Below are 13167 nucleotides of genomic sequence, written 5' to 3'. Positions count from 1 at the left end.
CAGGGCAATGCACCTTTCACAGAGCCATGGTTGTTGTTGATTGTTATTTGGTTTTTAGGAGCATTAGCAACTAAGGCCATATTGCTCCGGGGATATGCGGTGGTCATTCCCTGACCTTTCCGCATCCTCTGTATTTGGTGGGCACGGGCTCGAACCCTGGTCTAATCAAAAGCATGTGCTACGCACTGCTGCTCCTGCCCACCTGGCTACGGAGGCGCCTACAGAGCCGTGGTGACTATAACATGGTTTGAAGAGCATTCTGCAGATTTTACCATCATGGAATGGCCTCCCCATTCACCAGACATGAACCATGTGGAGCATCTTTAGGATGCTATGGAAAAGTCTGTTCAAGCTTTGGTTTCTCCGTCCAGGAATATGACGGAATTATGGACAGTGGTGTAGAAGCATGGATGGAAATACCTGTGGAACGCTTTCGTGAACTAGTGGATTCAATGCCTCACTGTTCGACTGCCCTTATCTGGGCAAAAGGATTTGCCTACCCATAACTAGGTAGGTATCCCATGATTTCTGTCCACTCAGTGTACACACAATATACACAAAAAAGTAATATAACGATCATATACCAAATAAGATTGTGATAGGTGCATTATGGCCTTAATAGCCCTTGCACCATAAATCCAACAAACAACAACACAAAAAAAAAAAAAAAAATCACAGAAAACAGCCATGAGGTTGCTACGTTGAGAGAACTGGTGAAACACATATACCCTTTTTGTGTCCTGGACTATATACAATTCCAAGTATGTGACATATCATGTACCTGTGAGGCATCTTCCCCCTCCAAATTTGTTGCAACAGCCTATCCTTCCCACTATTCATATGTTTGTCTTGCCGAGATGTTGCATAACTCACATTCACTGTGCTCGACATCTTGGCAGGAGACATCAATCTATCATCACTTAGATTAAGACATCTATTTATGTTGAGTACACATGAGCCTTCCACATGCAGTGTTCCAACTGTGGGATTCTTGTAGGAGGCTCAGAGCACAGGATATCCAAATAGATGTCCTTTTGATATTGGTGTGAGCAGCAGGGTTGATTTGAATGGTTGTCTCATCAAAGGGTACCATGGGACATATTTAACATGGCGGCGATCTATTTGAAAATCAAAGCACCATAGGATAAAAACAATCAAATAGTACTCTATTATAGTATACTTGGTTTAGATAACAATGCCGACAGCAATCATGACAGATAGTTTTAATTTAATTCAATTTTTGAGCTGTTTAATGCAAATTCTAATAATAAAAATAATTCACACAGTCAACTAATTCAAAATTGCAAGTGTTGAAATAGTCAAGTATTTCAACACTTGCAACATTGAAACAGCTGACTGTGCCAAATATTACCATATTTATTAGCTCATTTGTTCGTCAAGCACAACTGACTTCCCTTCAATAATAATTCTTTCCTTCTCCACTTCTCTTACTTCCATTTCTCTCTCTCTCTCTCTCTCTCTCTCTCTCTCTCTCTCTCTCTCTCTCTCTCTCTCTCCCCCTTCCATACTCCTCCCCACCCCCACTTCTTTTTTCAGTGTTAGATATAATTTTCCATCTGTTATGTTATCATCACATGTGAGCACATGGTTACATTTCTAACTTTTTATGGCCATTCATGAACTACATTTAATGAGCTGACAAAAGGGCATAGAGTTCCAAAAGCTCATCTGTTTTGGTGCATATTCTGTATATTTTATCAATTTTATGAGAGCCTTGTCAATCAATTTGGCCCTGGAGAGATTGTGCAAGGATCATGGGGTAGAATTTTTCTCAGCATGGTTTGTGCTTAATAGGGGAGAGACTATGCCTACAGCATTGGGATACACTTAAACAGAAAGAGTGCAAGAATATTTGCTGGTGTTATTGAAGCAATGTTAGGTGGGTTGGAAAGCTGTTAGCTTTGGGAGGGATACACAAACTAATAGATCAACAATAGCTAAAGGCAGAAATGAAAGTGATTCTTGCACTGCTTTTGTTGGAACATGCAGCAGCCCAGAAAGCAAGGTAACAGGGATTTCAAGGCATGCTATGAGTTATCATGGAACAAGGAAACATGGACTGTGTCAGGATAGCTAAGAGTAAGAATATGTGCATGTATACTTGCATATACACTAATGCTAGGAGCATAGTACATAAATTTGATGAATATGAAGTGCTGGTCAAGTCATCAAATGCAGACATTGTGGGGATATCAGAGATATTGTGTTATTCAGATTTAAGGGATGCAGAATTTGAATATGGGGAGCACAACATACACAGAAACAATAGGCAGGATGGGGGGGGGTATGATCTTAGCCAAGAAGCACATCTAAGACAGTGCATGCAGTTGAAATGTGTGGCCAGTGCAACGCTGAGTGACTTTTGTGTAACACAAGCACTGGAAAAACAAAATGAGAGGAGGAATGCATTATATATCAAATGACTGTGATGACTACAATGGACAACTGTAAAGAGAAATAGTGGGTGAGTAAATCAAATGTCCTATAATGGGGACTGAAACTTGTGGAACATTCACTCACACATTAGCAAGACTTGTGGATTTATTGGATGACTGTTTTCTACAGCAGCATGTTAGAGATGCAAAAAGAGAGAGCAATATTCTTCACCTCATTATCAACAGTGATTCTTTATGCATTAAGAATCTGAGATAAAAGAACTAGTAAGTGGCAGTGATCAGGGTGTACTGATTTGGGATTTACTTAATGATGTAACTACCATCAAGGGTAAGGGGAAGGGTTTTTGCTTTTGTAAAGGAGACGACAGTAGAGAGAGTTTTTAAATTCTGTACAGGGGGGCCAACTAATTGTGCTACCAATAAAAATTCCAAGTGGGAAGCATTCAGGGAAATAATCATAGACTCTACTAGGCCTTTCATACAAATTAAGAAATACAGTTTAAAGCTTAGATCTAAATGGATGTCAGATGAACAATTGAGACATGTAGCAGGGAAAAAAAATGCATGGGATGCTTACAAATTATCAGATGATACAGAAGCCTATGGTAGCTTTAAACTAGTGGCAAATGATGTAATTAAGATATCAACAAACAACAGCTGGAAGTTCTAACTTCACAATTGCCTAGCCTGCAGATGCTACAATTTGCAGAACTGAAGACTTTCTTGCCAAGAGCACCCATTTGTTCCCCCACCAATTTTGTTGTGCTTCTCTGTACCCATTAGAGAAGCTATAGATCATTCCTAAAATGAGGTCTCCAGTCCAGTATGCAGTACTCAAGATGTGGCCTGAACATTGCCTTATACAATTTGTTAATTATCTCCTTATCCTGCTAGTAAAATTCATCTATATCATTGACAAAACCCCATGAGCTATCCTGGTAGCACTGCTTAGAGAATTTCATATCAGACTGCACAATTAACCCCAGATCATTTTCATTTTCTACTAACCTCAGTGTGGTACTACACAGTTGGTACGTTACTCTAGGGTTACTGCTGCCCATATGCAGTACTTTGCATTTGTCAATGTGAAACTTCAGTTTCCATTTCTGAGCCGATCTGCTTAACTTTTCTAGATCCTCTTGCAGTAGCATACTTTCATTAACCACTCTGTCAACTTTTGTAACATCTGCAAACCCAGACATTATGCCTTCATCAATATAAACTGATAAATATAGAAAACAACAATGGGCCCAACGCTGAACTCTGGAGAACTCCACTAATAACATTAGTCCACGAAGAGCAATGTCCACTCATTACCACTCTGTCTTCTCTCACTCAGCCATCCCTTTACCCATAGCAGCAACCATAGCAACAACTTGCCCTAAATTCCACACTGCTCCAATTTGTACAGCAGTCTTTTATGTGCAACAGTATCAAAAGCTTCCTGAAATCCAAATATATGATATCAAAATTATTTTTTTCCATCTAGTTCCTTTGTGACCACATCATAATATCCAATCAAATTGGTCACACAAGCTTTTCCCTTAACAAACCCATGCTTCAAGGAACTGCATTTGAAGTACGAGTGCAGCCTTGTCTAGATGATCCTGCATTACTTCAAGGGGCAGTTTTGTCTAACCAATCTAACAGGTGACTATGATGCAGTGATCAAGGAACTGGATGCAAAAAAAATTTTGACATCATATACTTGGATTTCAGGAAGGCTTTTGATGCTGTTGCACCTAAAAGACATGTACAAACTGGAGCAATTTGGTATTAAGAGCAAGCTGCTGCTATGGATAGAGGGATGGTTAACTGGAAGAAGACAGAGAGTGGTTATCAAAGGGCACTACTCTTTGTGGACTAATGCAATGTTTCTCAACCTGTGGTCCGCAAACAACCAGTGGTCTGTGAGTTAGTTGTAGGTGCTCCGTGGGAAAGGTAAATTTTATTGTAAGTATAAAATATAATCACAAATAAAATTAAAATTGGCAATCAACTGTTTACTCTGTTGTCGAAAATCAAGAGGTAACCCTTACAACGTAAGGGATACCTCCTGATTGGAATGTAAGGCTTACAATGTAAGACATTGCGTGTCACCAGGGCACTGTTGGTGGGGCTACAAGCTTTAATCTGTCACAGTCAATCACCAGCATCTGAGAATGTGATATGTATTGGATTTGTTTTTGTGTATTCATAAAGCATTTTTTGTTTTCACAAAACTAGTGTGCAAGAATAACTGCTAAAAATTTGTAGTGATTATTTGATTGTATATGTTGGGCGAGTTTTTTTTAGTATATTTTTAATTAACAAGTGATATTTTATTTGAGATTGGAATTATTCATTTTAGGAATTTAATATCAGCCCAATACTCAGCATAGATCCCAGGCACCTGGGGTGGATGGGATCTATCCAGTTATATTAAAGGAGGCAGCAAAGGAGGTAAGCAAACCCCTAGCCATAATTATGAGAGCTTCTTTGGACTCAGGGGAGGTACCCATAGACTGGAGATGTGCAAATGTAACCCCAATTCACAAAGGAGGATCAAAGGCTGACACAAGTAATTATAGACCTGTTAGTTTAACTTCTGTTCCAGGTAAATTAATGGAGGCACTGGTTAAAGAAGCACTGCAGGATCATCTAGACAAGAATTCAGTTATAGCTCAGACGCAGCATGGTTTTGTTAAGGGCAGGTCTTGCCTGACCAATTTGATTGGATACTATGATGTAGTCACAAAAGAACTGGATGCAGGGAATAACTTTGATATTATATATTTGGATCTTAGAAAGGCTTTTGATACTGTTGCACATGGAAGACTGCTGCACAAATTGGAGCAGTGTGGCATTGGAGGCAAATTGCTGCTATGGATAAGGGGATGGTTGAGCGGCAGAAGACAGAGAGTGGTAATCAATGGACACTGCTCAACGTGGACTAATGTTATTAGTGGAGTTCCTCAGGGTTCAGTGTTGGGTCCGTTGTTGTTTTCGGTGTTTATGAATGAAATTGATGAGGGGATATCAAGTTTAATGTCCAAATTTGCAGATGATACAAAGGTTGGCAGGGTTGTTAAGGACACCACTGACGCTATGCTGCTGCAACAGGATCTGGATAGGTTGAACAGATGGGCTGAGAGGTGGCAAATGAAGTTTAACATTGACAAATGTAAAGTACTACATATGGGAAACAGTAACCCCAGAGCAACGTATCAACTCTGCGATACTACACTGACAGTGGTGGAGAATGAAAAGGACCTGGGGGTAATTGTGCAGGCAGATATGAAGTTCTCTGAGCAGTGCAGACGAGCTGCAAGAGTAGCTCATGGTGTCTTGTCAATGATATACAGGAATTTTTCTAGCAGGGATAAGGAGGTGATTATTCCCTTGTATAAGGCAATGGTTAGGCCACATCTTGAGTACTGTATACAGGTCTGGAGGCCTCATTTCAAGAAGGATGTAGAGCTGCTGGAATGGGTACAGAGAAGGGCAACAAGATTAGTGAATGGAACAAAGGGTTGCTCTTACGAAGAAAGGCTTAAGTTTTGCAAATTACAGAGTCTGGAGACTAGGCACCGGCGAGGTGATCTGATAGAGGTGTATAAGGCTTTGAATGGTTTGAGCATGCTCAATGCCAATGGGATTCTTCATCTTGCTCAGAATAATCAGCTCAGAGGGCATAAATTCAAATTGAGGAAGGACGGATGTCGGATAGATGTGCGGAAATTTGCCTTTGGCCAGCGGGTGGTTGGTTGGTGGAACCGACTTCCATCACTTGTTTTTGAAGTTGATAGCCTAAACAAATTTAAGGCTCAACTGGACAGGTATTTCGAGCGAACGGAGGGGTGAAATGGGAGTGGTGTGTTTTTTTTTTTTTTTTGGCTGATGCTGAATAAGCTTGCTTTCTTGCATCATATGCCTCTACTAATGCTAATAGTATACTAAACAACATGGATAACTGGCTAAAAACAGGATTTTTGAAATGTCAATCCAATACTAGTTTTTTTCACAGATGTAAGGAAACCCTACCCGGTGGTCCGCAATAAGTAAAGAATGCTTGAAGTGATCTGTGAATGATAAGAGTTTGAGAAGCACTGGACTAATATTATTTGAGTTCCCCAGGGTCAGACATGAAATTCTCTGAGCAGCATAGACATGCTGCCAGGACAGCTCATGGAGGTTTTGTCAATGATATACAGAAACTTTGTAACAGGAGTAAGGAGGTGATTATCCCTTTGTATAAGGCTGCATCTTGAGTACTGTATACATGTCTAAAGGCCTCACTTCAGGAAGGTTGTAGAGCTGTTGGAATGGGTGTAGAGAAGGGCAAGCAGATTGGTGAAGGAAACAAAAGGCGGCTTTTACTGAGAAAGGGCTTCAGTTCTGCAAATTGCAACTTGAGATCAATCAGATCTCCCTGCAGTGCCTACCTGCGGGGAGATCTGGTTGAGATGTTTAAAGTCTTTAATGGATTGAGTAAGCTGAATGTTAATGGTATTCTTTCACTTGCTGAGCCCAAACACACAAGGGGGCACAAATTCAAGTTAAGGAAAGATGGTTGCATCAATCACAATCCTCGACTTCAGTCAACTACCTTGTTGGAACAAACTTCCATCTGCTGTTGCGGAAGTGGGTGGTTTGAATAAATTCAAGGAAGAGCTAGAAAAATTATTGGAGCATATGGATGGGTGAACTGTGTCTTTTTTTGGCTGATGCTATATAAGCTTGCTTTCTTAAATCATTTACCATTACTACTACTATTTCTTTAACCAGTAACACATTATTCATCAGTTTTATTTATTATGCTTCTAGTATTGGTGCACATGCAAGTATACATGTACCTACTCTTACTCTTAGTTACTCAGCACAGCCTATGGATTTACTTGTTCTATGATAACCTTTCCAGGTCTTGAAATCTCTGGTACCTTGCTTTCCAGGCTGCTACATGTTTCAAAAGAAGCAGTGAAAGAATCACTTTCATTTCTGCCTGTACTGTGACTGTGACTATTGTTAATCTGTGACAATTTCAAGTAGTTCAAGATGACAGGGATTTAGCCCAACTAAACAATTATCTCCCCCCTCATCCTACCTAACACTGCCTCATCAGCATCAACAAATATTCTTGCATCCTTCTATTTAAGTAGTAGTAGCATGTGAAGCAAGTGTATGAGCTTATGCAGCATCAGCCAAAAAAAAAAAAAATCACACCATTCCCTCCAAATGCCTGTCCAGTTCCTCCTTAAATTTATTCAACCTATCAACTTCTACAACGACAGATGGAAGTTTGTTCCAGCAATTAACCACCCGCTGGCTAAAGGCAAATTTCCGCACATCTATTCTACATCTGTCTTTTCTTAATTTGAATTTATGCCCCCTTAGGTTCATAATCTGAACAAGTGGAAGGATCCCATCAGAATTCAGCGTGCTCAACCCATTCAAGGCCTTATACACCTCAATCAGATCACCGTGCAGGTGCCTAGTCTCCAGCCACTGCAATTTGCAGAACTTAAGCCTCTCTTGGTAAGAGGATCCCTTCATTCCCCTCACCAATCTTGTTGCCCTTCTCTGTACACACTCAAGTAAATCTACATCCTTCCTAAAATGAGGTCTCCAGACCTGTACGCAGTACTGAAGGCGTGGCCTGACCATTGCCTTATACAGAGGGATAATCACCTCCTTTTCCCTGCTAGCAAAATTCCTATATATCATTGACAAAACCCCATGACCTGTCCTGGCAGCCTGTCTGCATTGCTCAGAAAACTTCATATCTGACTGCACAATTACTCCCAGGTCTTTTTCATTTTCTACCACCTTAAGTGTAGTACCACACAGTTGGTACGTTTCTCTGGGGTTACTTCTACCCATATGCAGTACTTTGCATTTGTCAAGGTTAAACTTCAGTTGCTACTTCTTAGCCCACCTGCCCAAATTATCTAGATCCTGTTGCAGTAGCACACTGCCATTACTGTCATTAACAACCTTTGTATCATCTGTTATATTAAGGGATTTTTTAATTATATTAAGGGAGCAAATTCCCTGGTAGAAAAGGAAGTAAGCAAACCATTAGCCATAATTATGAGAGCATCCTTGGATTCAGAGATTCAGGTTAGGTCCTCGCAGACTAGAGATGTGAGAATATATCCCCAATTCACAAAGAGGAATCAAAGGATGACACAAGTAATTACAAACCTGTTAGTTTAACTTCTGTTCCAGGGAAAATAATGGAGTCACTGGTTAAAGAAGTAATGTGGGACCATCTAGACCAGGCTACAATTATACTTCAGAGAGAGCATGGGTTTATTAAGTAGAAATCTTGTCTGACCAATCTGATTGGATCTTCTAACTTCTCCACCAATGCAATTTCTCCAAGGTTCGGTTTTTTTTCTGCCACTCTTTTCCTCCTATATATTAATGACCTTCTTCCATTGACGGGAAATCCTATCCATAGTTTTGCTGATGACAGCACATTGCATTCCACCTTCCAGTTTGAGAATCCTGCCATGTATAAACAGCTTCAACTTCTCAACTACCCATTAACAATTTGGTAAATGCTGATCTCCGCGTAATTCTCCAGTGGAGCAAATATAACTTAGTTAATTTCGATCTTTCTAAAATTCAGTCCTATCTTATATTTCACAAAAAAGATTATTCTTCTCTTGTGCTTATCTTTCATGATACTCAGATTTCTAGATAAGATCACATGTCGCTATTATGAATTGCCCCAACTTATCATCTCTTTTGGCATAAGCACATCATAAATGTTGCTTCCTCTGCATCTAAAAAACTGGGTTTCTCTTTTGCTCTCAGCATTACTTTTTCCTCTAAGCAGCTATTCATTCTATACAAATCTCAAATCTGCCCTACCACACAATGTTATTCCCACATCTGGGAGGGGGGGGTATCCCCATAATCTCTCTCAGGCTTCTAGACTCCATTCAAAAGAGGGCAGTTAGGTTAATCAATGACTCATCACTTACAAAGTCTCTGCATTCTCTGTATTCTATTTTTGCTGCATGCATTTTCTATAGATACTTCCTTGGGTACTGTTCTGAATTGTATTGTATAATTCTCCCTCCCCACTTCAAAACCAATCCAAACATGTACAGAAACCTGTCAAAATCCATTTACTGCCCAACTTTGAACTCACAGAACCAACTTTTCTTCTTCCTCATTTATTCCTTCAACTTCCGTTTTCTGGGACAACCTTTCTTCACATCTATTTCCTGAAAATTACAACCTACAACAATTTAAATTATCTTCTATCATCTTCTGAACCTTCAACACATACACAGTACTAAGTACTATAGGTTTTAATACCTATTATGATTGGGGTTTTTTTAAAACAAAAAAAAAAATCATCATAAAATCTATCCGAAACAATTTATAATAAAATAATTAGATAATTGAATTACATATTAAATAATTAATATGTTATTCAAATAATTACACATTACATTCACGTAGGTTGGACAAATAGGTATGTGAGTGGTATATGATCAGTCTCAGCACAAAATCTAGACATGCTAGAGGAAAAACCAAAAATTGATTTGGAATCAGCATTCAGATCTAACTAGTTCTCATATTCTTTTTTCAATGAAAACTACTTGCCGACCTGTGCAATACAATATCGACTTATGAATATATGTACGACAATCTTTGGTACCTCCTCCGCTTTCTTCTAAGTCAAGATCACACATTTATAATGATAGATTTATAAATATATTAGTAATACAACTGTAAAACTTGCATAAGTAGCTGAAAACCAACACAAATTTGCAGATAGATTTCTAGATAAAGTTTTGTAAATAAATTTGTTATACAGCTCATAAATATTTATCACAAAGTACAAAATAGCCTTTACTAAATTAAAGGCTGTTTTGTGATAAAGTAGTTATACTGCTAGAAGGAATATGCTCATTTTATACAAGTACATAGTTTCTTAAAGTAACTTTGAAGATTAAGAAGTATCTACTTTTTTCCTAGATGACTTTCAATTATGAAGGGTTTCTGTCAAATTATGACTGAAACCCAAATTTTACATTGGTTGCTCTTTCTCTCCAGATAAGATAAAAAAAATCCTTAAACTGAATGATTTACATTCTGTTTACAAAGAAAGCCAGAGCAACTCCAAAAAAGAATCTGATGGTGGTAACGGAATGCAAGACAACAGCAAGAATCAGACATTACTCTTCTCTGCTATTAGGAGGCAATTGCACAAGAATATTATTATGCACTGCAGTAATAAGTCAAGAAACATAAGGATTAAATGTTTGCACTCTATGCTGAAAATCAAATAGACTTTTTATAAGTTCAAATGTTATGAAAAACAGTTCACATATGAAATTTACCCTATTTCTTTTCTTAATTCTTTCCATAGCAGTGTCAACTGGAATATCCAGATATATTATCAAATGTGGACGCATAAGTTCTATAATAGTTCGCTCTTTCATGTCATAGTAATATTGGCGAGCTGCAATAAAGAAATTTGTAAAAATATAGTTTGGGTAATAATCTTATACTTAATTCAAAAGTTTATGAACTTAAATAAAGAATGCTAAAGTTTAATTAAAACTGAAATTTTATTACATCAGTAATAATTATTTCAGTTTAAATAAAAATAATTACAATTTCAAGTAGTTCAAGATGACAGGGATTTAGCCCAACTAAACAACAGAAACCATTACAGCTCAAATCTTGCCGACCGGGCTAGCCAGGTGGGTAAAGTGCCTGCCTAGCAACCCAAAGATTGTGGGTTCGAATTCCGCCTCGGGCTTGGATCAGAGTAAAATGCAAAAACTTTGGGAGGTGCATTATGGCCACAGAAGCTGATCCGCCAACAACTAACAAAAAAAAAAAAAAAAAAAGCTCAAATCTTACAGTAATATACTTTGGCAGTTCGAGGACTGAGCTGAATCACTGAAATCTTGAAGTCATCACTGACAATGTGCATTTTCTATATAGCACTTAATTTATCACTATTCATTATTTTTTGACTTGTTCATCATATTACAATAATACTACATTATATTTATATTCCATCACTCTCTCAATAACGGGAATGGGTGTGTTTTCACCCCATCTCTTACTGATGATATCTACCAATTTATTTCTTGTATGGTAATTCCTATAATTACCACTAAATGCAGCATATACACATTCAATGCCCCTTTATAAGATTTTGTGAAAATGGACTGACGTATCTATGATGATGACACGACTCATGTCATAACATCCAAATGAAAGGGAGTAACCCAAGTAATCATAAGTCTTTGAACCAGATGTTATTTTATCGTGCAGCTCTCAAATCCAAATATGCAATTCTAATATTAGTTTTGTACAGAATAATTATATAAAAATTGACAATGTATATAACAATCTTATACAGTTTTTAAAGAGGTAATAATTATATTATCCAGGATAGAGGCACTGACACCGCACACTGCATATGTGAAGAGGTGCATAAGTGCCAATAATCTAAACGTCACTTCGGGGAGGGAATCTGTTGTTATCAACAGAAGAAAAATAATTATACATCCATCACAACATACCCAATCTAGCCAAATGGAATCCCTGCCCGCCAATTCTTACGTGGTTTCAAGAAAAAGATAGAAGAAATTTGAATTTAACTAGCAGAAACAAAGATGGTTTAAGTAATTCCAGAAATAAGAGACAATAACGATGAGGACAAAAGTGAATATGAAAATAAAAAATTTTAACTTAAGGATATACACAATCATTTGGTACTTTTATTACAGAAAAATAATAAAAAATTATTATTTTTCTTTCTTCACTTAAATTATTGCAATATATATATATATATATATATATATATATATATATATATATATATTATTCTTTTGTAATATGATAATTCATGTTGTATTTTATTTTTAATATGCTTTTATAGTAGTTTTACTTAATTTATTTCTATCTCTAGCTTTTTCTGTTGTCCCAGTAGCTGTTTTAGCAATGCATGGGTACGAACAGAGTATATATTGTTATTCTTTTTGTATTATCATTCTATTGTAGTTTATTCCGTCTTTGTTCATTTTCTTAATTACAGGTATTTTCTACACATAGGTATTATAGTTAATACATTACTGGTCTTTAAGCTAGCCTAATCTCGGTTATCTTAATTTCCCATGGCCTATACATTCAGGATTTTTCAACTTGTTACGTATTGCTAAAAAAATCATATCAATTATTGATGAAAAACTGTAGCAATACTATTTTAAAACAATATGATATAATATTAAACATATTTATACGTTTTTGTATTACATCTTTATACATTTTTGTATTACATCACATGGACGTCAATCCCCTACTTCATCGGGGGCTTTGAGCAGATTGACGGTCCATTCGATGTAATGCATTTCTTACTTACCCGTTTCTGTTATTGCAATATATTAAATAAACTTACCCGTTGGGCTTTGTGTATTCTATCACAGTTGCTGTAGAAATTATGGGGAATTAATTTGGTTCATAATAAATTTATAATAAATAGTACTGATTTAACTAATAACAATTAAGATAAACATGGGACCAAAAAATTAAAAATAGAAACTTAGAATTTAGTAATTGGATAAAATAGCAAAGCTGTGATAGATGCAAACAGAAACGGGTAAGTAAGAAATGCATTACATCGAATGGACCGTCAATCCGCTCAAAGCCCCCGATGAAGTAGGGGATTGACGTCCATGTGATGTAATACAAAAATGTATAAAGATGTAATACAAAAACGTATAAATATGTT

At 37.3% G+C, this 13167-nt stretch overlaps 1 protein-coding gene across 1 annotated transcript in view; it reads right to left on the bottom strand.

Moving 5' to 3' along the window:
* ND-42 (NADH dehydrogenase (ubiquinone) subunit ND-42) overlaps nt 1-13167 on the bottom strand; it is a 116725-nt gene that overhangs the window by 61540 nt on the left and 42018 nt on the right. The window contains exon 3 of the mRNA XM_090382835.1: nt 10760-10881. Within this exon, the coding sequence (XP_090238961.1) occupies nt 10760-10881 (122 nt within the window). The remainder of the gene's footprint in view (nt 1-10759; nt 10882-13167) is intronic.

This window comes from Mastigoproctus giganteus, chromosome 10, assembly GCF_048544385.1.
Source record: "Mastigoproctus giganteus isolate SK-2022 chromosome 10, ASM4854438v1, whole genome shotgun sequence".
Taxonomy (NCBI): domain Eukaryota; kingdom Metazoa; phylum Arthropoda; class Arachnida; order Uropygi; family Thelyphonidae; genus Mastigoproctus; species Mastigoproctus giganteus.
The sequence above is the reverse complement of the archived record's forward strand: the minus strand, read 5'-3'. Positions and strand labels throughout refer to the sequence as shown.